Source organism: Xenopus laevis, chromosome 7L (genome assembly GCF_017654675.1).
Source record: "Xenopus laevis strain J_2021 chromosome 7L, Xenopus_laevis_v10.1, whole genome shotgun sequence".
Lineage (NCBI taxonomy): Eukaryota > Metazoa > Chordata > Amphibia > Anura > Pipidae > Xenopus > Xenopus laevis.
Genome location: NC_054383.1, coordinates 54717343 through 54744198, shown reverse-complemented (window position 1 = coordinate 54744198; position 26856 = coordinate 54717343). Strand labels below are relative to the sequence as shown.

The 26856-nt window shown below is 44.5% G+C and overlaps 1 protein-coding gene across 2 annotated transcripts in view; it reads right to left on the bottom strand.

The window, feature by feature from the left end:
- LOC108711538 overlaps positions 1-26856 on the bottom strand; it is a 79319-nt gene that overhangs the window by 11792 nt on the left and 40671 nt on the right. The window contains exon 3 of one of the 2 annotated variants that reach the window (XR_005962483.1): positions 4192-4460. Coding sequence is in view for 1 of the 2 variants with exons in the window: in XM_041568980.1 (XP_041424914.1) it covers positions 4386-4460 (75 nt within the window). In the remaining variant the exon portion in view is untranslated. Of the gene's footprint in view, positions 1-3218; positions 4461-26856 lie in introns of those variants that run through there. The other variant, XM_041568980.1, reaches the window with a different exon arrangement.

Below are 26856 nucleotides of genomic sequence, written 5' to 3'. Positions count from 1 at the left end.
CCCTTGTACTTCGCTGATCGTCTCACTGGCTACTCTCCACAACCCTGCTCCCTGTTCCACTCCAGGTGGGTAGCGGTTGTGTGAGGCGCTTGTGGGTTCATTTACTTCTGCTCCAGCCTCTTCTACGTCTGGATTATACTGGTAAGTCCTGACAGAAATTGGTACTGTTCTAATTGTATACAGAATGATTGTCAGGACCATCATTTTTACTATGGCCATGTGGCCGAACTATGAGACCATGCAAATTTAGGGAGATTAGTTTGAAAGAATTCTGTTATAGCCCTCCGAATTTGGGTTTTGTTGTGTTGTTGTAGCATTAAAGCCTCAGTAAGGCATCACGTAGGGACTGTTTTGGGTTGCTGGAGGGGTGGTGGCGTATGGCCGACCATGTTGCCTACCTCTTTAACATTCTGTAAGGTATACTGATCTAATAAAAAGTAGTCTGTGCTGTAGTAGGTTAAATGTACATGGGAGAAATGGGTACAATATTTTTGTTTTGGGTAGCTCACTCTCCAAGGGTCAAAATAAGAATGCATTACCATGAGTTTTGCCAGGGGGCTGTTCCTGGTGTCCTGTGTTGGTTTAGTACTACTAGTCCCCTTCCTTTGTATGTCTAGCTCTGGGTTCTGTACCAGATTGTAATCTCCTGCAATGTTGGTTGTGCCCCTTCTTAGGGGTTCAAGTCTATCGAACACATCTGCAATAAACTTATATTGCCCATTAACAAATGTGAAAGCATCACCACTGATATTTCCACTGGTTTAGTAGCTCAAAGGCTATATGGCTACTGAATGGGCTACTCTCCTTTTCTTTTCTTGTGCTGTCGATGAGAATACCGTTGGGTAGTGATTGCTCCCAAAGGAGGGTTGGGAGTCACGGCTGAAATGTGTCTCCTGTACTCATATAATGTCTCCTTTGGCACAGTGAGCATCATACAGCAATTTCGATCTTTTGAAAGGGTTTCGATCCTTAACATTAATAGATATGTATTTAAGTGTCATCATTTGTCTTTTGTGGGTGCTTTGGACCAATGGTGGATAACCCAAGGTTTACAATATCCGGTTTGTTACTGAGATTACTAGTTTGAACAAGTACTTGGTCTGGATCTATAATTGCACTTGACCGCACAATGAGAAGGGGTGAAGGAAAACTTAACCAAAATATGGATGTGTGCCAACTATTAACAAGTATGCAAAGAATTTTTTTCCTCATGATTTCCAAATATATGGGGTTCTGTGAACAAGAAATGTCCTGTACGTTATTTATCATAAATGAGTGTTAGGCAGACTAACAATTTGTTCCTGGAGACCAGAATTGTTCCTCAGCTCTGGGCCAGGGCCATTATGGCATTTTGGGTTGCCATGTCACCTGAGGGTATGGGTGCCTTAATAAGACTTCAGTTAGTGGAGATCGAGGATCAAGTACAGCACCTTGAGGGATGCCTTTGCATTGCCCAATCCAGGTCCATTCTGATGTGTCTTTTCGAAAAGGTGCTAGGATCCGGGTGGTTGAGAGAATACAAAAAAGGGGGGTTGTGCAGTGTCGGACTCTTGCTTCTAACCATTTAGCCAATTTCATAGTCATTCCCTATTTCTTTATGGGGAGAATGCTTAATAATGGAAGAATATAGTAAGTAGATATAAAAATACTTGGAGAATAAAGAGTTTGAGTGAGGAAAGGAGGAATAATAGTTTGGAAAGTGGGCCCATGGTCTAAGGTTTTCTGGTAGGCCCCTGGCATCCCAGTTCGACACTGGGGTTGTGGGTGCACTCCTAAGGCTAAATTATAATGTGTTTAAGTACAATGGAAGTGCTACTGACCTGGCAAATTAATCAATGCACATTTCCTGGTCCCCTGTCTAAGTAATTCAATAAATATGCAAGTCCATGTATTTTAAAAAAACAGGGTTTTTTGTTACAAAGTTATGATCATAAAATTGATAAGCCACCATGCCACGTTAAGGTAAACCCCACATGGTGGTCCCTAACTTGTTTACCTCTATTCATAGTATAAAAGGTATTTTACTTCTTTGCTAAATAGCATTACTTGGAGTAAATGTCGCCTGGGCCTTGGTTTCAACTTGTGGGCTAGATCCTCCCCCGCCACCTGCTTTTTCGGCTTTTAAGAGAGAGAGACTGCCCAAACCAACGCCCATTTTTAAAAAAATGTGATAATGGAAACATAATAATGAAGGCAAAGTAAAATGATATGTATAGGTGCACACTTGTGTATGTATGTGTGTGAATGTAGATATGAGTATAGGTGTGGGTATAGATCTGAACAAGAAATAAAAGGGAAAGCTAAATGAAGAGTGTGATAGATGTAATATGTGTAAGAGTGCCAAAGTGTTAACTAGTGACAGGTGCAGCAAATATAATGTGTCTCATGAGCGTTGGTTTCAATCAGGGCTAGATCCTCCCCCGCCACTAGCTTTTGCGGCTTTTAAGAGAGAGATTGCCCAAACCAAGACCCATTTTTTTAAAAAACATAGGACCACCATTAGTTTAAAGGGGTGGGTATGAGGGTGCTACAAACCACATGAAGCTCAGCCACAGCTTCTGACTACATTTCAAATACAAAAAAGGGGGGTTGCAGATGCACTCCTAAGGCTAAATTATATGTTTAAGTACAATGGAAGTGCTACTGACCTGGCCAATTAACCAATGCACATTCCCTGGTCCTCTGTCTAAGTAATTCTATAAATATGCAAGTGCATGTATTTTAAAAAAAACAGGGTTTTTTGTTACAAAGTTATGATCATAAAACTGATAAGCCACCATACCACTTCAAAGTAAACCCCACACGGTGGTCCCTAACTTGTTTACCTCTAGTCATAGTATAAAATGTATTTTACCTCTCTGCTTAAGAATTTATTCTTACTTAGAATAAATATCTCCTGGACCTTGGTTTCAACCTGTGGGCTAGATATTCCCACGCCACCTGCTTTTGCGGCTTTTAAGAGAGAGAGACTGCCCAAACCAACGCCCATTTAAAAAAAAATTGATAATGTTTTGTGTAGCGTGGTGCTCCCTTAGCAGCCGGTCTTATGGTAGAAATGCACCTGTACAATGACATCCCTTGGTTCAGCTGCCAGGGTGTTCTTTGCCTTGGGGAGTCTGTGTGCTCTGTTCAGGCTCAGGTGTATTCGGGAGAATTGCCAACATAAATGATATGCAGATAGGTCTTTGGGCATGACCGATTCTGGAATGCCAGACAGATTTTCAGTGGAAAATATGTGCTTTATTTTCAGCAAATACAGTAAAACCATGTATTTGAAAAAGTGCAATACACACTTTCACCAGTAGGCACTGCTCTATGCTGCCACTATGTGGTCAGCAGCTACCATATAAATATTCATTCAAGGAGCCTGCCCAACTCTTTAGGAGGTGGCTTTTCTAGGAGCTCTAATTAAATGCCTTATGAACCTTAACTTTGTTAACAATTTAAACAGTTACAATTGTATTTATATAAAAGCAAAGCAAACATAGCTTTGCAAACATAGCTTTCAATAGTTTCAATACCATTTAAATATCCTCCTAACAAAGCTGAGGCACATGCTTCAAAGTAGCAACATTGTTAACGAAAACTAATACTGTTGTAAAGTTCACACTTTTAACACATACAGTTGGACTTGAAAGTGTGTGACGCCTTTAAAATCTTCTATATTTTTTTATGACCTACAACATTATCTGATTTTCAAACAAGTCCTAAAAGTAGATGAAGAAAACCTAGTTAAAGGAAAAGTAACACCAAAAAATGAAAGTGTTTTAAGTTAACGAAAATATCATATACTGTTGCCTTGAACTGGTAAAGCTGATCGGTTTGCTTCAGCTGCTGTGCGATTGCTCGTGACAGGGCGGTAGCAAGATTTTAAATTTCTGGCAACGTTGCCCTGCACACTGCTACCTTTTTTCTGCTCCTTCACTGTGTTTTTCTGCTAAAACAGGTACTTGAGTTCTTCTGAAGGTGTCTGCGCTCCTTTTAGGGGCTACGTTTTTATTCTTATTCCTTTTTTAGACAGCGTACCAGAGGAATGGATCCTGCTGCCTCAAATAAAACTGTCCCTGGAGCTAGGTAGGTCCCTCCATTTTGTCTTTTTTTCCTATTTATTTTTGTCTCTTTTTTAAATACTTTTCTGTTTTTGTAAATACAGCTTGCCTGAAAAGAAGCAGGATAAAAGGAAGGAATCACCTGAATGCAAGGGATGTTCAAATCCTAGCATTCCAAGCAAGACGTTTTGTGCGGGCTGTTTTTCTCTGAGAAATCTTCCACTATGTCTCCTTCTTCAGCCTTGGGTTCTACGGTGTCTACCAGTCTGCTGGCATACATGCATACATGCATGTTGATATACATATCAGAAGCAGTTGCTCAAGGCATTTCAAAAGCTACTTCATCTGTGCCTTGTGTAGATTTTGCCTTGGACCCAGTGTCTTCGGAGGATGACCTGCTTCAGGAGAGATCTATGGGAAAAGCAGAGTTTTTTTCAGAAATGGATGTTTCATTTTTTGACCTCACTCTAGTTGGACCATTGATTAAGGCAGTAAAGCTGGTTTTGGGAGTTGAATCGTAGGAACATTTCCTATTGTTTCCAAGAGGATCCAAGAGGATCTCAGTTTCTTCATTATCATCTAGATCAGGGCTATCCAACTGGCGGCCCACAGGCCCTCCACATCAAAGTCTATATGGTCCTCCACATCAAAGTCTGCCTGCTGTGTCTGTTTACCATATGTAAACTTTAAAAGGTATCACTACAGAGATTGACTGGCCCCTGCATTATTTAAACCTCAAATTCACACTGTAATCCCCTGTATTGTTCACACTTGTGACACCTCTATTGTTCACACCCTAAAGCCCTGTAATGTTCACACCTGAGACCCAGGCTGAAACTGTCCACATTGTTCACCTGTTCACACCTTATTCAAAATGCTAATGGTGCCCAGCACTGTGTCACTGTATGTAGTACATATTAGAGTGGTCCTGATTCCTGTCTCCTGCTCTGTTCTGCCTTCCATATGCTCCCTGTGTATGCCATACTCTCTCTGCCCTATGCTCCCTGTGTGTGTCATACTTTGGAATTTGTTCTGGGGGTTTGTTAGCAATTGGAAATTATTGTTAGTGACCCCTAAGGTGTTTAATCATATGCTGGGGTACTGCATTATACACAGGGGAGGAGGAGGCATATGGAATTATGGGTATGTCTGATATGACTTAGCTTTTTTCACATATGAGTGACATCCTTGCCAGGGCAGGCACAAGGTAGTTTGGCACCCTAAGCAAGAGCTTCACTCAGTGCTCCCTGTCCTGCATTACCATTTCCCTCCTTACCATGATGGTTTTTAAATAAACAGAGCAAGAAAGTGTACAACATTTGTTCATTTATATTACTGCTCCCTATACCTGTACCAGCAAGCCCAGCAGCCATCCATAATACAGGCCCCCTGTACCTGTGCAAGCAAGCTCAGCAGCCATTCATCATACAGCCCTCCAGCAGCCATCATATTGCCCCCAATCTTTACCTGTGCCAGCAGCAGCCAAAAATAAATCTGATCACATCATATTGCCCCTAACTATTTATGTACCTGTACCAGCGCCAAGCAGCAACAGCAAACATATGGCCCCCAAATCTGTACCTGGCTATACCAGCAGGAAGCTTCACACTTTACAGTAATAGAAAGAATGTCTTCAGTTCAGTGCAACTGTGCAAGGCTGAGAGCAGCGAGAGCAAGCCACACCAAGCAGGCCACCTGCATCTCTCTGTCACCCAACACATCAGTGACGTCATTGACGCGTGTATGAACGTCGCGCTGCACCGCACAGAAGGAGCTATTACTTGCTGGTAAGAAGGAGAAGGTGAAGGAGATGGATTCCACCCAACTGGGTGACCATGATTACTGAAACTAATTATTAAATAAACCTTTAAAAAAAAACTAAAAAATTAAAAAAAATCCCCTTAATAGTGTGCCCCTCAATGATGGTGTCCTAGACAGCCGCCTACTCTGCCTACCCCTAGTTCCGACCCTGATCCCTGCAGTGAGCACCAACCATTTGGTTTTTTGGTGTGCTATTAATGTGAACATGGTCTTGCAGTAACATGGGTGTGGTTTAAAGTGGGTGTGGTCTAAAAACAGGGAGTGGCAAACACTGGCTTCCGTTATCGGCCCTCCACCATGTAGATTAGAAAAATTCCGGCCCTTGGTACCATAGAAGTTGAACAGCACTGATCTAGATTCTCCAGATTATATACTTTCCTAGGAGAGGATATTAAATGCGGGTATATTCCACCAGCAGTGAATTCAGCAGTTATCCATCTGGCTAAGAGGACCACTCTACCTATTGATGATTCCTCAGTCCTCAAGGACACAGTGGATAGGAAGGTAGATTCCAAGTTGAAGAAAGTGTTTCAAGCGGCGGGGGCTGCATGCAGACCTGTAGTAGCCATGGTATAGTAACATATTAAGTTAGGTTGAAATAAGACACATGTCCATCAAGTTCAACCTTTTAACTTTTTTAACCTGCCTAACTGCCAGTTGATCCAGAGGAAGGCAAAAACACCCATCAGAAGCCTCTCCAATTTGCCTCAGAGGGGGAAAATCAGACTAGTCCCTGGATCAACTTGTACTATGAGCTATCTTCCATAACACTGTATTCCCTCACTTGCTAAAAAGCCATCCAATCCCTTCTTAAAGCTATATACGTATCAGCCAGTACAACTGATTCAGGGAGAGAATTCCACATCTTCACAGCTCTCACTGTAAAAAACCCCTTCTGAATATTTAGGCGGAACCTCTTTTATTCTAAACAGAATGGGTTAACTTGTGTCAGCTGGAAAGACCTACTGGTCTAGTTTATTATATGATCCCCTTATATATTTATACATAGTTATCATCTCACCCCTTAAATGCCTCTTCTCCAGTGTGAACATCCCCAATTTGGCCAGTCTTTCTTCATACCTAAGATTTTCCATACCTTTTACCAGCTTAGTTGCCCTTCTCTGTACCCTCTCTAATACAATAATGACTTGTTTTAATGGTGATGGAGACCAAAACTTTACGGCATATTCTAGGTGGGGCCTTACCAGTGCTCTATAAATTGGAAGAATAAACGCTTCCTGCCGTGAATCAATGCTCCTTTTAATACAACTCAAGATCAATGGATAAAGACTGTCTCGGACCTGTGGGTTCTATCGATCTATCGATGTCAAGTCAGGGTATCAGAGTTCTCATCTATCCCAAATCAAGGGGTTTTCGTTATTTCTCCATTTCTAAGGCCCACAGAGAAAAGAAGGGCCTTTGAGGAGTATCTAAGGCTTCTGCAGTTCAATGAAGCCATCATTCCGGCCCCAGAGAATCAAAGAGGCCAAGGTTTTTATCCAGGATTCAGTTCAGGATTCTGCCTTTTTTCCGAATCCTTCTGCCGGGCCGAACCGAATCCGAATCTTATGCAAATTAGCGGCGGGGGAGGTAAATTGCGTGACTTTTTGTCACAAAACAAGGAAGTAAAACATATTTTCCCCTTCCCACCCCTAATTTGCATATGCAAATTAGGATTCGGTTCGGTATTCTTCCGAATCTTTTGCCAAGGATTCGGAGGTTCGGCTGAATCCAAAAAAGTGGATTTGGTGCATCCCCAGTTTTTATTCCATTCTATTTCTGTGAAGAAATTTTCAGGGGGCTGGAGACCAATTTTAGATCTAAAGAGAGTAAACTACTTCATAACCCCAAAGAAGTTCCAGATGAAGTCTATCCATACCATCATCCCAGGGGTTCAGGAAGGAGATTGGCTGGTTTTCTTCAACCTGAAAGACGCATAGCTGCATGTTTCGGTGGCGGCTTATCATCAGCCGTATCTTCGTTTTGCAATGGGCATTATATATGGACATTTTCAGTTTCATTGACCTGCCATTTGGTCTGGCGTCCACTCCCAGGACCTTCACAAAACTCTTGGTCCCTCTGTTTGCAGAGCTCCCCAAGGAGGGTATAATGTTATGGCACTACTTGGCTGACCTCCTTCTATTGAACAAGGATTTAACCCTTCTTCGAGAGTAACGGGATTGGGTCCTTTCTTTTCTCTCCGCTCATGGCTGGCTAATAATCCTGGAAAAGAGTTCACTGGAACCATCTCAGTCACAGATTTATCTGTGGGCAGGGGGGATCCTGCCCCCTCTGCCACCTGAGGCAGTTGCTGCTGCCCCTCTCCCCTAGAAATTCGCTTTTAAAGTACCAGGAGCAGCCTTTTTGCTGCCCCCTGGTACCTAGTGCGGCGCTGCCACCTGAGGAGACAGCCTCAACTCACCTCATTGGCGAAGCACCCCTGTCTGTGGGCTCTCTTCAATAAGAGGGTGGGGGAGGTCTCCCTTCCCCTGGAGAAGGCACAGAAGCTGATGCAGAGAGTTTCTCTTCTTGTCAGGGAGGACTGGATTCCAGCCAAGGAATATATGTCCATATTGGGCCTGATGACTTCAACTATCCTGGTCACCAAATGGGCCCAATGGCATATGAGGTTGGCTCAGCAAGTGTTTCTTCAGCAATGGGACAGGTTTCGAAAAGATTGGCCTCAGAAGATTGTCTTACCACAGTCCCTAAAGGAGGATCTTCAATGGTGGTTGAGTATCTCAAACCTCTTGAAGGGTTTTCCAATATATCAGAGCATATGGGAGATAGTGATGATGGATGCGTCATCCCTTGGTTGGGGTGCTCTCCTCGGTTCTCATTTGGTGCAGGGAGTTTGGCAAACCCGCATGGGGGAGTGCCTTCCAACATTTTGGAGATCAGGTCAATTGTGCCCTATAATACTTTGCTCACCTATTGAAATCGAAATCCCGGGTCATGACGCTAATGCCTCTTCCCGGCTCCTACAGATCAAGGCAATTGCAATATCAGTGAGTACGCCATTGATTTCAGAAGTTTGTCCAGCAGACTCAAAGACGACTTAGTCTCCAGGGATCGTCCCAAACAATTGCAAAACAACAAATCTAGCCATCAAAGTAGACACCCGACTCAGGGAGCACCAGTCCGATAAGGAGCGAAGCAAAAGATTCCTGCCTGTTCTGGCACCATGCTTCCAGAGACCCCTCCATCCTACTCCTGTCACTCCCCCTGAGGAACCTATGCAGATTGATCAGATGCATCTCTCTGAGCAAGACAATCTCCGGAGACGTTTGGCTATCGATGTATTTTCTTTTCTTGATTCCGGGGCTGCAGTAAAATTCATGGATGCTGCTTTTGCCAAGTTCCTGAGAATTCCCCTATTCTCTCTGTCTAATCTCCTGAGCGTTTTGGTGATTGATTATTGACCACTAACTTCTGAGATAATCTCGGAGACAACTGGAGTTGCTGACGGTTGGATCCCTACTAGTGATGGGTGAATAAATTCGCCATGGTTAAATTCACAGTGAATTTTTCAGGAAACCACGGCAAAAAGATTATCTCGCGGCTCGTTTCACTGCACGTCGAACAGAACGTCAGCCACAGTAGCCAATTATATGTGAGCCATCCCACTGTCTATATAAGGAGGTTCAGAGGCGGCCATTACCCATACGCTCGCAGCAGGCAGAGGCGGTGGTGGACTGGCTGACCCAGGCTACCTCATCTGCAGCAGGCACTAGCGATCGCAAGGAGGTGGCATCACCTGCTAGCTCAGTGCTGGATGACACCCCATCCCTCTTATTTGATCCTGATGTGGACTTGGGCCCGGACACCCAGGATCTTTTTGATGAGCAGGCAGGAATGGGGGGGCATTCATGTCTGATGAAGAGGAGGTCATGTCGCAGCCCACATCAGTCGGGGATATTGGGCAGGGTCCCCTAATGGCAGGGCAGCAGGTTGCTGGTGTGGGGTCAGACACCGGCATGCTAGATGTGGGTATTGATGCCATGTGTGAGGTCTGGGGGAGGATGATGACAGATTTTTTTGCCACTGTTTCGCGACCCATACGCTCGCAGCAGGCAGAGGCGGTGGTAGACTGGCTGACCCAGTCTACCTTGTCTGCAGCGGGCACCAGTGAGCGGCAGGAGGTGGCATCACCTGCTAGCTCAGTGCTGGATAACACCCCATCCCTCTTATTTGATCCTGATGTGGACTTGGGCCCAGACACCCATTGGGTATTGATGCCATGTATGAGGTCTGGGGGAGGATAATGGCAGGGACAGACCCTGGGAGCCAGCTCAGGAGGATAACAGCAGCAGTTCAGGGGGGGGACTGTTTGTTGTTGATGAGGATGAAGAGCCAGCTCCACCAACCACTGTTAGGGTGGGCAGGCAACAGGGCAGCACTGCACCTCGGTCCAAAGACTATGGGCGGATGGGTGGGGACCATCCCCATCCCTTCACAGCAGGCAAGGCTGTGGCCCGCACTTCAGCAGTGTGCGCATTTTTCACGTGCCAGGCAGAGGACCAGACGGTAGCAGTGTGCCAGCTCTGCCGGCAGAAGGTTCGAAGGGGGCAGGCAGGGTCACATATGGGAATGTCAGCTTTAAGTTCCCATATGAAACATCATCACAGGATGAAGTGGGAGCAGCACCAACGTGGCAGGGCACCGGGGGGCAGTGGTGCTTCCTGTCCACCTCCTCCCATTCCGCAGGGAAGAGGTGCTAGCTCCCCAGACCCTGCAGCAAGGGAAGAGGATTCTGGGGCTCACAGTTGGAGGCAGCCACTGTGTAGCTCAGCCTCCTCCTCAATGCGGCCCCTGTCCCGCCAGGTTTCCCTTCCCCAGTTCCTCACCCACAAGATGTCTCTCTCCCCCAGCCACCCCCAAGTGCAGAGGCTTAATGGCTGCCTGGCAAAACTTCTGGCAGTGCAGCTGCTGCCCTATCAGCTAGTTTAAACAGCCCCCTTCCGACAGCTGATGGCTTAAGCTGCCCCTAACTGGCAGATCCCCATCCGCCATTATTTTGCCAGTAAGGCCGTCCATGCCCTCCATCAGCAGGTGGTGGCGAATGTGTCCCTGTCCCTGGATCATGCTGATGGCGGCAGGGTGCACTGCCCCACTGACTAGTGAACCAGCAGACATGGGCAGGGGAGATACATATCGTACACTGCGCACTGGGTCACCCTGATGAGTGCTGGGGAGGGTGCAAGCAGGGGCGCTCCCCTCAGGCTACAGGTGCCTCCCATGGGGCACAGGTCAAACCCGACATGCCCACTTCCTCCTCCTCCTCCTCCACTATGGATGAGCCACCCCTGAAGCATCCCCGCAGTTACGCTTCAGTGCAGCACAAGCGATGTCAGGCTGTGCTGCAACTCCTTTCCCTGGGCGAGAGGAGTCATAATGCACCTGAGCTCATGGCTGCCTTCCAGACTCAGGTGCAGCAGTGGTTCACTCCCCGCCAGCTCCAGCAACCTGCTGGCCGCCATCCACCTAGGCCACCTGACCCACATGCCTTGCTTTGCACATGTCCTTAACCTTGTGATGCATCACTTCCTCAAGAGCTACCAAGGGTTGGGTGACATGCTGGAGAAGGTACGTAGGGTATGCGCCCATTTTTGGAGGTCCCCCACCACCAGTGTGTCTTTGGCAAGGATGCAGCGGCAGCATAATCTGCCACCCCAACAGCTCATCTGTGAACTGCTGACACGCTGGAATTCTATGCTGTACATGGTGGAGTGCCTGTAGAACATCGCTGGATGGTCAACAATTACCTGCTGGAGCAAAGTGCCAGGGGTACTCAGGGGGCAGATTTAGGGTACTTCAGCGCAGAGCAGTGGCAGCAAATGAGGCAGCTCTGCTGATTACTTGCCCCCTTTGAGCAGGCCACACACTTTGTTAGCAGGGACAATGCGTGTCTTAGCGATGTGATACCCCTGGTGTTCCTCCTCAAGCGCCAGTTGGATGGGCTGCTAGAGGAGGGTGACGTGCCTGAGGAGGAGGAGAGTAGGCCTGTAGGAAGGCAGAGGGGGCTGGGAGGCAGGGTGAGGAGGAAATGGTGCCCGATGAGGAGGATGAGGGAGAGGAGGACTGGGTGCCTGCACTGCATGGGGAGCAGGGCACACGCCACCCAACCACCCCAGCTATTGTCCGCGGCTAGGAGGGTACAGAGCAGGGGCAGGTCGAGCCAGATGATCTGCTGCATCTGGAGGGCAGTCAAGAAGAGGTTGGACGGGGGCACCTCTTTTACATGGCTGCCCATATGCAGACTTGCATCCGAAGCGATCCCCGAGTCTGTTCCATCAAAGCCCGGGATGATTATTGGGTGGCCACTTTGCTTGACCCACGGTACAAAGGGAAAGGTGGGGGAGTTCCTTGTACCCAGCCAGAGAGAGAGGAGGGTGGGTCAATTGAGGAGGGCTCTGTGTTCAAAATTAGTGGAGGCCTTCCCCCAGTCTGACACTTCTCAGGCCTCCACTACTCCACACACCCAGCAAAGACGGGGCCTAGCAGCAGCAGCAAAGGCAGAGATCTCATGGGTGTGTGAAAGAGGTTTTTCGAGCCTCAATGGGCAGCAGCAGGCCCAGTCAGCACCCAAAGCCACCACAAGCAGCGGATGGAGCATATGGTGGCTGACTACATGGGGTCAGTCAGCGCGCAGGATGCCATTCGGCCTGATGATGTCCCCATGCTTTTTTGAGTATCGAGGCTCGACAAGTGGCCAGAACTGGCACAGTACGCTCTGGAGGTGATGGCTTGCCCCCCTGCCAGTGTCCTGCGAGAGCGGGGATATCCAAGTGCCCATTGCAGACAGCAGAGACTAGCCTCATCTCCTCCTCCTCTTCACAGATGTAGCCTCCTCTCTGCATTGCTGCCCACTCTCCTCCTCAGTAGTATTGCCCATTCACCATCTGTCTGCACCTGCTGCCCTTGCTGCTGCTGCAGCCTGCTACTAGCCCTAGTAGTACTGCTACTGTGCTGCATTGTCAGCAATTTTTTTTTCTGGTGGGGGCCTATCAAGGCTTCTACTGCTGTCGCTGACACTACTGCTGCATTGTTGGCTACTATTGCCTCATTATTTGGCAAATGTCTTCTGTTTGAGGCCTAAAATGGCTTCTAAAAATGTTTCTTCGAATACTGCCTTGTTGTTGGCTAATTTCTTCTGGTTGAGGCCTAATATGGCTTCTAAATATGTTGCTTCTAATTTTGCGCTTAGTCGGCTAATTTCTTCTGGTTGAGGTCTACCTCATTTAATTCTTCTGGTTCTAATACAGTTGATGCCAATACTACTGCTGCTGCTGTTGCTACTATTGCCTCATTATTTGGCAAATGTCTTCTGTTTGAGGCCTGCCTCATTTAATTCTTCTGGCTCTAATACAGTTGATTCCAACACTACTGCTGCTGCTGCTGTTGCTACTATTGCCTCATTATTTGGCAAATGTCTTCTGTTTGAGGCCTAACATGGCTTCTAAAAATGTTGCTTCTAATTTTGCCGTTTAGTTGGCTAATTTCTTCTGGTTGAGGTCTACCTCATCTAATACAGTTGATTCCAATACTACTGCTGCTGCTGCTCTTGCTACTATTGCGCGGAAAGATCACCGGCACACTGGAGTTTGTAAAGTGCAAGGGCTTGCCCTGCTGAACAAACTCCTGTGTGCCGGTGATCTTTCCACGTACCTTGGCTGGGTGGTTGCCGATTCCTCTACCGCCGAGCACCAGGAAGCTCTGTTCAGGTTTGTGAGGTGTGCGGTTTCTCCAAATTGGCTTGCTACTATTGCCTCATTATTTGGCAAATGTCTTCTGTTTGAGGCCTAACATGGCTTCTAAAAATGTTGCTTCTAATTTTGCCGCTTAGTCGGCTAATTTCTTCTGGTTGAGGTCTACCTCATTAAGTCTTCTGGCTCTAATACAGTTGATTCCAATGCTGCTGCTTGGTTGGCAAATGTAGTCACACTATTATTACCCCTGAAACGACTGTGGCCAAAAGTCCTGCTGTCATCATACAAATAACAAATTAACAATCTGTTCAAACTTTACAACTAATGCTAGTGTTGTGTTATATTATACTTGTATTGAAGGTTTGTAACTAAAAAAAATTTAATGGATTTTAGGGACACTCAATTCAATAGCAGATTCATCAAATTATTTGCCGCATGTTTGTCTAATGTCTTCTGGATTGGGTCTGCCAAGGCTCCTAAAAATTATGTGGCTTCTAATAATGCTGCATTTTCAGGTTAATTATTTATGGTTGGGGGTCTACCTCTTCTTCAAAGTCTAATTTTAATTCTAATAATGTTACTTCTAATAGTGCCTAGTTAGCAAATATAGTGCGACTTAATATTAAAAAAATTTTATAAAAAAAAAATCAATGTATTTGAGTGTTACACGCGTCAAAAATGGGCATCACCAATATAAAAGCCCTGCCCTTCCACTTGTATGGCCTTAGTAGGACCTGGAATGATGCGGCCGGAGGAGGTGAGGTACCTCATCATGTACCTGCTTCGGGAGGGATATGATAATATCCCTCCCAGGAGAATAGGCATCCAGGCACTCCGCCGGAGCATTATGGAGCGGCTGAGGTGCAAGCTGCGCCAGCACTATGGGGTCATCCTGCCTCTGCACAACCTCCAGAGAATCTGGAGTGATTTGGTGGATGAGCTGCTTGTGGAGGTGGAAGGTAGAGAAAACATAGAATTCTCTTGTTTATTACTATAAAGTCACGGCTTGTTTTATAATGATTTGCTATTTTACAGCAAAAATTTATTTAAGTGAATATTTTAATTAGGATTGGAACAGTTGACTTTGACTGACTGTCATATAATTGCAGATAAGTTAGATAACAAGTAAATGACCTGTCAAATGGAGATCAGGTCTGGACTGAGATTCAAAATAGGCCCTGGTATTTCAGCTACACAGAGGCTCAAACAGCACCTCACCAGCACACTAAATATTGCCTGTCTATGGCAACTTACAGCAGCCCCTCTGGCATTTGCCAGAACCCACAGATTGCCAGTCCGGGACTGATGGAGATTGTCTGCTGCAAAAAACTCTCTTAATGGTTTTGCCCGCCCCATATTTGCCATCTTTATTGATGATGGTTTTCTTGTAGTTACACAACACCTCAGCCTGTATAATTTATACTGTACAAATGCAAGTGCTGTATTACTCAAACTAAAATTCTTTGATTGCCAGGGGAGTGGATCCAGTTGAAGGAGGGGCCCAGGAAGAGGCCGATGCAGCAGGAGGCAGCAGAACCTGCTGCAAGTCCTCCACCACCATCACCACCATCTCCATCAGAGGCTGGAGAGGAAGGGGGCACAGGTGTAGCAGCAGCAGCGGATGCTGCTACACAGACAGTGGCCGACTACCACCACCCCGACCTCTTACCTGGCCTGGTGCAGCAGGTCACCGAGATATGGAGGGAGATCCGGAAAGTGAGGGACCTGTTGCACAGCTTGAGGGATAACCCTCTTCCTCCTCCTCCTCTAATATAATTTTATTTTTTTTAATGCAGCACTGTTGTGCTTTTCTTCTGTTTTGTTTATATAAAAATTTTGTTGAAAACTGTATATTTGGAGTTTATTTTCCATTTAACTACTACTCATATGGTACTTAAAGTTGTTTGGATAATATAACACAATTATGACTACTTACATTTACATATAAATATATGGTTCATTGACATAAATATATGGGTTATTGATCTTAATGTGGGATACAAAGCACCCAGATATTATGTGTTCTGATTAATTATTACTAGTAGAGCCTGTGTTAGTAAGCTATTAATAATAAACTATAGATAGTAGTATAGATAGTATAGTACTTTTTGGTTCAACAGCAATATAGACGGAAAGTAGTAGTAGATACCATTACCAGTCAACCAGAGCTAATGTAAAAAAGTACAGATGTTTTTAAGAAACTGTCAAAATGTGAACACTTTTTTTCTTTTGGAATGATAGGAGTGCTCTAACAATGTATACAGGGAGGGCATGTTGTCGAATTTATGCTCCTATAGTCCTCCAGGGATATAAGATTCTCAGCCACAATGAGTAAGTCCCTCTTGGATTTAAATAAATACTTACTCAAATCGAGCCTGGCCCCGAAGTTCCCCCTGGGCCTGACTTGAACCAAACAGATTCTCTCAGGAAATTAACCAGACAGCTTTATTTGAGGTATACATTAATACAGAGTATTACAATACAGAGTATTAAATAATAGCTCACACGCCCTGAAAGCTCGTGAGGACGTTGGGGGACAATAAGCAATACAACAGATGACTATTTAACCATTTCTTCTTCCATGGGGCTGATCCCTTGACATCCAATCATCGTCCTTGGTTTAACATAACTATGTCACTATTTCCATCTAGGGACAGACTCACAGTCTCAGTACAATAGCCAAATAAGGTGTAACTACTGTGTCAGCAGAGTGTCCGGAATGGTATCTATGCTGTAGTTTCTGAGACGATGTGTCTTTCTTGTCCTTGCACTATCAATACTTGTGACATGAGACAACAGATGTATTCCTTGTTCTGTGCAAACATTCTACATTCTAATAACAGAATGGCCTTTAACCTTGAGCTTCTTCTACAACACAGCAATTCTGTATTTAGTGTTGTGTTCTATAATCTTTGTTCTTTGATAATAACCACTTATGGCTTAAATGTTAAACTCTGATATCTACACATGTGTGTGTAGCAGTTACTGAGTGAAACATAAGTGTGAATTTGTCTTCCCGTATGCCATGTCATATATTCATTTATCACAGTGTATATTTTTTAATGGTAGGCCCAAAGCCATTTTTGGTCTGGGAGTCAAAATAGCCCCTGGTATTCAAAGTACACAGAGGCCCAAACAGACCCCATCAGCCCACTAAATAGTGACTTTCTATGGCACCTGATAGCAGCCCCTCGGGCACTTGCCAGAACCTACAGATTGCCAGTCCAGGCCTGGCCAAATCTGAAAAAAGGTGAAAAAAAGGGTTGCTATTGTAATTTTTAAAACCAGCCAAAGTCAGCTACAAAACCAGCCCAAAACTAGCCAAGAGGAACTTCAAAAGTTTGAAATAGCCCAATATGTGCAGTGAAAAGTAGTGTTAAAAATAAATGAATAGATATGAAAATACGCCTTTTTCAATTTTCACTGATATTTTAAATAATCACAGATGTTTTTAGGAAGGTTTTAAGGTTTTTTCTTTTGAAAAGGTAGGAGTCCTCTAACAATGCAGGGCATGTGTCCAGCAGTATACTAAGTGAAACACGCGTGTGAATTGGTCTTCTCATTGACTCCAATGCAGTTCAGCACATTCAGACACAAAGCAAAATATGCCATATTAATTTATCATCACAGTCTACACAAAGCTTGAAAGTAATGGAAAATGTTTTATTGGTAACCCCAAAGGTGAAAAAAGGTGATACAAACAAAACACCCAAAAAGATGCAGGTTGAGAGTGTTGCTCCATTAAATAATGGTACCAGTATGGTTGTAACAGATACAGAAAAGGCAAATGTGCTAAATCAGTTCTTTTCTTCAGTGTATACAATAGAGGAGTCTGGGTTCACAAGCTCACTTTATAACTGCACGAATGGTTCAGCTCTATCTAGTCAGTGGCTGACTCAGGATATGATTCAAAAAGCTTTAATACAAATTAATGTAAACAAGGCTCCAGGGCCTGATGGCATACACCCCCGGGTTCTAAGAGAGCTTAGTTCAGTCTTAGACCAGCCCTTATTTCTGATTTCCTCAGATTCACTGTCATCTAGTATTGTACCTATGGATTGGAGAAAAGCTGATGTTATTCCAATATTTAAAAAGGGATTACGATCTCAGCCTGGCAATTATAGGCCAGTAAGTTTGATATCTGTGGTGGGCAAATTATTTGAAGGCTTGTTAAGGGATCACATTCAAAATTTTGTCCTAATAAATGGCATTATGAGCAGCAATCAGCATGGCTTTATGAAGGATAGGTCATGTCAGACGAATTTGATTGCATTTTATGATGTGGTAAGTAAGATTCTGGACAGTGGGGGGGCAGTATTTTGCCAAAGCGTTTGATACTGTGCCCCACGAATGACTGCTTTCTAAACTAAGGTCTGTTGGGCTTAATGAAGTCGTTTGGATGTGGATAGGAAACTGGCTACAGGATTGGGTACAGAGGGTGGTTGTTAATGGGACATTCTCTACTTGGAGTAAGGTTCTTAGTGGGGTCCCCCAGGGCTCAGTATTGGGTCCACTTTTATTTAACTTGTTCATTAATGACTTAGGGGAGGGTGTTGTAAGTAATATATCAGTGTTTGCAGATGACACAAAATTATCCAGCCCAATAAATTCCATCCAGGATGTGGCATCCTTGCAACATGATCTTGACAAACTGGCAATCTGGGCAGCTAAGTGGCAAATGAGATTCAATGTTGATAAATGTAAAGTCATGCACCTGGGATGTAAAAATATCCAAGCCACTTACCCTTAATGGGACTGCACTAGGCAAATCCATTATGGAAAAGGACCTTGGAGTCCTTGTAGATGATAAACTTGGCTGTAGCAAGCAATGCCAGTCAGCAGCATCAAGGGCAAATAAGGTCTTGAGCTGTATTAAAAGGGGCATAGAGTCAAGGGAGGAGGGGGTCATTCTTCCACTGTATAGAGCACTTGTAAGGCCCCATCTAGAATATACCGTACAGTTTTGGTCTCCATCACTCAAACAGGACATTATTGTATTAGAGAGGGTACAGAGAAGGGCAACTAAGCTGGTAAAAGGTATTGAAAATCTTAGCTATGAGGAAAGACTGGCCAAATTGGGGATGTTCACGCTGGAGAAGAGGCGCTTAAGGGGTGATATGATGACTATGTATAAATATATAAGGGGATCATATAATAATCTCTCTAATGCTTTATTTACCAGTAGGTCTTTCCAGCTGACACAAGGTCACCCATTCCGATTAGAAGAAAAGAGGTTCCGCCTAAATATTGGGAAGGGGTTTTTTACAGTGAGAGCTGTGAAGATGTGGAATTCTCTCCCTGAATCAGTTGTACAGGCTGATACATTAGATAGCTTTAAGAAGGGGTTGGATAGCTTTTTCGCAAGTAAGGGAATACAGGGTTATGGGAAATAGCTCATGGTCCAAGTTGATCCAGGGACTAGTACGATTGCCATTTTGGAGTCAGGAAGGAATTTTTCCCCCTCTAAGGCAAATTGGAGAGGCTTCAGATGGGTTTTTTTGCCTTCCTCTGGATCAACTAGCAGATAGGTAGTTAAAAAAAAAAGGTTGAACTCAATGGACGTGTCTTTTTTCAACCTTACTTACTATGTTACTATGTTACTATGTTACTATGTTACTATGTGAGATGGGCTTCATCAAATAACGTTGCGCAGCAAAACTCAAATATGCGTCCGCAACAAATTATTTTGACGAGCGATAAGACCTCGACGCATTATTTTGATGCACGACAAAATCTCGGGTGTGACCCGTCTCGCAAATTTCACGCCAAATTCGCAAATTATTCGGCGAAGCAGATTCGCCCATCACTAATCCCTACATCAAGAGAAACTATCTTTTCTTTTAATAAACTCCATCGGCCCTTTTAGTGCTGGGTCTACCATGGCTCTGTCTGCATAATCCTTCTATTGACTGGTCAGCCAACCAGATATCACATTGGAGCCCTTTTTGTCAGAAGAACTGTTTGCCTGCTAAGTCCGTTCACAGGGTGTTCCTCGCTGCACCAAATCTTCAGCTTTGTCCGCAGTGTACAAGGACTTTTAAGATGTCTTCTGTAAGAAGTCTGCATAGATGCTCCCTCCTCATCGCTCCTACGATTGTCCCATCGAACTTCTCCCAGGTACCATGCCCCCCAGAGGTCGAACCTACCCCCTGTCTTCTGCTGAGACTTCTGCAATGAGGGAATATATTCAAGATAACCTCCAGCGAGGATTCATTAGACCTTCATCTTCTCCTGCAAGGGCTGGGTTCTTCTTTGTGTAGAAGAAGGATGGCGGATTGCATCCCTGTATAGATTACAGGGGCCTAAAAAAGATCACGGTTAAAAAATTATACCCTCTGCCTCTCATCTCTGAGCTCTTCAATCATCTCAGAGGGACTAAAATCTTCACTAAGTTGGATCTTTGACCTCATCCACATCCGAGAGGGCGATGAATGGAAGACGGCATTCAACACCAGAGATGGACATTATGAATACCTGGTAATAGCCTTCGGCCTTTGCAATGCCCCTACTGTCTTCCAATAATTTGTAAATTATATCTTCAGAGATCAGCTGGGGCAATCCATAATCTTGGATGACATTTTAATCTTCTCCAAAGACTTGAAAAGTCACAGAACCCAGGTGAAAGAAGTTCTCTCCTGTCTGAGAGAAAACTCAATTTTTTCCAAGCTGGAGAAGTGTGTCTCAGAGGTGCCTAAGATTCCCTTCTTGGGGTACATTATCTCTCTGGAGGGATTCCTTCTAAAGTCACGGCAATCCAAGACTGGCCTCTCCCCACAAGCACCAAGGCTATACAAAGATTTGTCAGTTTTGCTTACTACTAACGACAATTTATCAAGGGGTTCGCCTCCCATATCGGACCTGTCTTGGCTCTCATTCAAAAAGGAGGAAAACCTAATGCCTGGCCCTCTCACGATTTGGAGGCTTTTCAGTCCCTGAAAGACTTGTTTGCCTCTGCTCCTGTCCTTCGACATCCTGACCTTTTGCAACCCTTCTTCATTGAAGTAGATGTTTCCGACATCGTGCCTGGAGCTATTCTCTCTCAAAGTCAAGTTGCAGATGGGAAACTCCACCCTTGTGCTTACTAAAAAAAAATTCTCCTGCCGAACAAAATTATGACATTGGGATTCCTGAACTTCTAGCAGTTAAGCTTGCACTTAAGGAGTGGTGACACTTCTTAGAAGGAGCACCTTACCCCGTCAACATTTATACAGACCACAAAAAGTTAGAATTGCTCCAAACTCTCAAAAGACGTCAGGCTCAGTGGGCACTCTTCTTCACCCGATTCAATTTTGTCCTCACATATCATCCTGGTTCCAGAAATTGGAAGGCAGATGCTCTATCCAGAAGTATCATTCTTGAGGGGCACATCAGTGAAGAACAAAAACCTATTGTTCCTCCCACAAAGATCGTTAGTTCATTGTTCCTTCAACTGGCCAGCCAGATCCTATCTGTCCAGTCCTCCACTCCTGCTGATAACCCATAGGCATGGTATACGTGCCACCCAAGTTCCGCATTCCCATCCATCAACAAAGCCACTGTTCCAAGCAAGCCAGACATCCGGGTACCCAAAAGACCTTCGAGTTTGTCAGTCATCTCCTTTGGTGGCCAACTCTTCAGAAGGATGTGAAAGACTTTGTGGCAGCCTGTGCCATTTGTGCTTCTTCTAAGTACAGTCATTCTCGCCCTAGCAGTCTATTGCAAACTTTACACATTCCCTCCCATCCTTGGACTCAGTTAGCTATGGACTTCATTGTCAAATTACCACCTTCCAATTCGTACTTAACTCCAATTAGGAGATACAAAATGGGAAATCTGCCCTCTGATAGTTGCCTTAGATGTCATTCTCCAAAAGCAGATTTAATAAACAACCTATGGTCATGCCCCTCCTTACAAAACTTCTCGAAGTGCTCAGATAAACGGAAAACCTGTTCAGGTACAATTAGAGTGGGCAATGTTTAGCGATGACACAACTTTAACACAATTACCAAAAACAGACAAGAATCTGATTGGAAGATTGGCAGCAGCTGCCCGGAAAACAATACTACAACATTGGCTAAACAAAGATCCTCCCACCATGGTGATAGTAAAACAAAAATGGACTGGCTGGAAGCCACAACTAGAAAGGAACAGAATACCACAAAAAATTTTAAGACATGGACGACATGCATAGAATCTCTACCACAACAAATCAGACACCTCACAGTACACACATTTAGATGTACAACATGGTATGATACAGCACTACTGACGGAACAACCACTGGTCGTGGAATCGTCACAGTACCTCAGAGTCCACTCCATGACCAACGACAACCAAGCCATGCACCCCCCAGGAGCCACCTAACTGACAGGTTATTAGCCTCCTACCCACAGAACCCTATATAGGGACATATTGTTATTTGTCATTTGAGCTGAAAATTTTTATTATCTTGGCTTTGAAGAAGCCAACATATTGATCTACTAGTTCAGCTCGTTCTTATTCTTCTTATTATTATGTTGGCTTTGAAGAAGCCAACATATTGATCTACTAGTTCAGCTCGTTCTTATTCTTCTTATTATTATTATTAGCGCCCCCCCATTTTCTATACGCTACTCCTCCTACAGTTTTAGGGGTACAAGTGCCATACTTTCCACACCTATTCGCCTTATAGCAAAGTACGTTGCTTGTGCTTTAGTAAGCGATCCCACCCACTGAAGACGCCTTTTTTCGTATTGACTTTGACAGGGAAAATTGTCAAATCGCTGCCGCTCGTACAGTTTTGGAGCTACACTCCCCAAACTCGGACCGCATATTGTTGGTGCCACCCTGAATAAAAATATGTATTTTGGGGGGCACCCCAAAGTGGGCGGAGCTACCAAAAGCCAATGAAATTTTAGCAATTTTCTATACGCTACTCCTCCCAGAGTTTTAGGAGTACAATTATGAAACTTTGCACACTTGTTCGGCTCATACCCGAATAGGTTGCTTGTGCTCTGTTAAGCAATCCCACCCTCCATGGCCCTGTGGCAGCCCCCCAAAGACCCCATTTTTTCCCATAGACTTTCATTGGAAAATTTGAAACTTTTGCCACTCGTACAGCATTAAAGTTACACTCACCAAACTTGGGTCACTTAGTCATGGGGTCAACCTGAAAAGTTCTGTCACATTTTGTGGACTCCAAAAAGTGGGCGGAGCAACAAACAGCCAATCAGATTTTCCCTATTGACTTCAATGAGAAAATGTAAAACATTGTCATTCCCACAGTGTTAAAGCCAGAGACCCAAAACTTGGCACCATGGGTCACTGGGGTTAAAATTTTGAAAAGTGGGCGGAGTCTACCACAGCCAATCAAATATTAGCCATTTGTTTAAATGGGAAAAGTTAAAACTGTCGCCGCTCTTAGATTGTTAATGGGAGGGTCCTCAAACTTGGCACAGTTGGTCACTGGAGGACCGGGTTCCAAATCTGGAAAAGTGGTTGGAGCCAAAAACAACCAATCAGATTTCTTTGATGATTTAAATGGGAAAAATTAAAATTGCTGCCATTTGCACGTTATTGATGTCATGGACCTCGAATATCACAAATGTGGTCACTGGGTGTTTGCACTTCAAAGTTAGGAAAAGTGGGTGGAGCCACCAACAACAAATCAAATGTCATTCATTGATTTTCAATAGAAAAACATAAAATTGCTGCCATTTTTACATGTTAAATGTCATGATTCCGAAACCTTAAAGTGTTAGTCACTTGGTGACTCTGGTTCAGAATTAGGAAAAAAGGGGGCGGGGCAACAACAGCCAATCGGATTTCAGCCATTGACCTTAATGAAAAACGCCAAATTGCTGCTATTATTACGGCGTAAATGCCAAGTGTCCCAAACTCAGCACAATTACTCACTGGGTGACTGTGGTCAAAATTTGGGGAAAGTGGGTGGAGCCAATAACAGCCAATCAGATTTTAACTATTGACTTCAATGTAAAAGTTTCAAATACTGCCATTCTCACAGTTTTAAAGCCAGAGGCCCCAAACTTGGTACAGACCATGACTGGGTGACTGGGGTTAAAATTCAGAAAACTGGGTGGAGCTTAAAACAGCCAATCAAATGTTACCTATTGCTAATCAATGTCAATATATAAGTTGCTGCCATTCTTTCACAGTTAATGGCAGGGACATCAAACTTGGCACAGTCGGTCACAGGGGGACTGGGATTCAGATTTTAAAAGTGGGTGGAGCCAAAAACAGCCAATCAGGTTTTTTGATTGATTTTAATGGTACAATTTGATCTGCTTCAATTTTCACAGTTTTAAACCTGATTCAACCAACTTTGTGTACTCTCTATGCACCAGGGGCGACTGGCCCCAACACCTCTTGCGTTTCAAAGCTAACATCTTGTGGTTTCTTCAGAAATGACACCATCTAGTTAAGATATAAGAATGTAGATACATAATGTTATTGGAACGGTACAGAAATATACTATCTAGTCGTGACTGTATAACTATTATGCAAAGATCTTTAAATAAAAACAAGTTTAAAAAAAAATGACCACCTTCCAAGGGGAATACTGTAATATGGGTAGTTATTGACTGCTTCAGTAAGATGGCACACTTTATCCCACTTCTAAAACTTCCATCTACCATTGAACTCTCAGTTGTTCATTTAATATATCTTCCGACTACATGGCTTCCCGACGGAGATTGTATCAGACAGAGGGTTCCAATTTGTGTCTAAATTTTGGCACTCTTTGTGTAAAGACCTGTGTATCGCTCTCCAATTCTCTTCTGCCTATCACCCTCAATCCAACAGGCGAAACTGAAAGAGTCAACCAAGTGCTGGAACAGTTCCTGAAAAGTCATGTATCCCTCTGTCAGGATGATTGGGCTGACCTACTCTCCTGGGTGGAATTCTCTCATAACAACACTTGCCATGCCTCCTCTGGTAGATTGCCCTTCTTAACCATGTATGGGCAACATCCACAAGCAATCCCTCAAGACATCCTCTTGTCTAATGTTCTAGCAGCTGATGATCATGTAGTCTGCCATTTGGTCGGCTACCAAAGCCAATTTGGAGAAAAGTTCCTTGTCCCACAAGAATAATGCCGATCGAAGATGGAAATCCTCTCCTTTATATAAAGTTGGGGACAAAGTGTGGCTTTCTATGAGAAACATTCATCTCAAAGTCCCCTGAGATGCGAATCCCAAATGTGTTCCATGTATCTCGTTATTTGCTTCTCTTTGGAACAATCTCCTCTTGCTTCTGTCTCCATGAATGGTCAACAGGAATACAAAGTAAAATGGTTTTGGTCCCGAGGAGTGCTTGTGGATAAAACAGGCTGATGTCCATGCTCCTCAACTGGTATGGGAATTTTACAAACAGTTTCCACAGAAAACAGGTCATTGTGGTCCAGTGGCCCCCTGGGGGAGGGAGTAATGTCAGGCGGCCCGATTGTGCTCCACTCCCCTTCGGTGCTGCATCCAAGATGGCAGAACCCATAGCCACCACTTGGACAGTGGTGTCAGCGCAGTGATGGTGCGCAAACACATGATGTCATCATGTCTTGTCTGGTGCCAAAATTCTAAATAAAAGGACGCCAAGGTCACGGGTTCAATGTCCGATAATAGGAATTGCTGGCTTGTATTCCTGGGTGTTCCTAAATTGATTATTAGTATTCTCCTGGACATTTGACCCTGCCTGAACCTTCTAACTTTGATCTTTGCTGTCTGCCTACTGAACTACTATCTGAACTCTGACTATGATTACTCTTTATCCCTCTGATTACCACAAACTTGAACATTGTCCTGAAGCGTCCTTTATGAATTTTCATTTAGAGGCAGATATTTAATTCCAAAACACCAATTTGCCTGCACCATGTGTGTAATAGTCAATGCATATATATCTCTTCCAGTGGACATCCAGGTATTAAATGAGATCCTTCAAAAAGTGGCCAAATTTGTGGATATACCTACAATATGGGCGGGTGATTTTAACTAAGTAAAAAGTAATGGCGCTGGGAATGGATAGACTGCATCCATCGGTCCATGACACAAAAACCTTTGCTAACTGGGTTGAGGTAACAGGGTTAACCAATATTTGGAGGTGGAGACACCCTCAACTTAAACAATACTCATGTTATACAGTTACACTCTCTGCAATGTCGCAGACTGATTTGTGCCTAGGTACAGGCGATATACTTCGCTGGGTCGGTACTATAGAGTTATTAACTCGTGTGTGCCCTGACCCTGCCCCTCTACTAATGGTTAGAAATGGAACCCCTCGTGGCTCCAGGGAACAATGGAGATTACCTCCCAAGTGGATAGACAACCAGTGAGCAAATTCTCCGTCAATTCATACAATCCTGGGAAACAAACTAGAACCAAATCAGATAGTATAGGATGCTGGAAAGGCATATGCAGGGCCGCCATCAGAAATCACAGGGCCCCATAAAAAAAAAATTCCTGGGCCCCCTGGGCTGTGCCCACTACAAGCCCCACCTACAGGTTTGCCCTCCCTACCCCACAGGTCCACCCCCCACAACACACTAAAAAAATTAAAAAACATTGATGGCTATGGTTCCCACATGTTAATAAAAAAAATAAAAAAATATTGGTGGTCAGGGCCCCCCCATTGAAAAAAACATTTGTGGTCAGGGCCCCCCATTCAAAAATATTGGTGGCTAGGACCCCACATGGGGGAAAAAATTGGTGGCCAGCCCCCCCCCCCACATTATAAGAAAATTGGTGGCCAGGGCCCCCCTTAAACTTTCATGTAAAAAACTTCCCCCCCCCAAAAGTTTAAAAAAAATTTGTGCCCAAGGCCCCACCACACAACAGGGACCACAAAGGGTTACCTTTAGTGGTGCCCTGCCATGTTGCACTTACTTCATTAGTGTGGCCCACCTGCTGTCAGTGAGCTGCCAACTACAGAAGGGAGGAGGGGAGCACAGGTGGCTGCATCTTCTTCCAGTGACAGAATTTTATTCCCTTATTGGTCACAGATTTTCAAGTCCTGGTAAAGCTGCATGGTTATTGGATGAGCTGGAGGAGAAGTTCAAACCTCAGCTATCCAATCCCTGAGCAGCTCAATTGGGACTTAAACTTAGTGACCAATAAGGGGAAGTAATGGACAGAAGATAGCCCCCCCTGTGCTCCCTCCCTGCCTTCCCGAAGTCAGTAGCTCTCAGAAAGCAGTGGGGCCTGGCTAATCAAGAAAGTGCGGTGTGGCCGGGCCTCCCTTACCCTTAGGGCCCCCTACAACTCTCCCCCCTGTCCCCCCCTGATGGCGGCCCTGGGCATATGAAAGGGGCA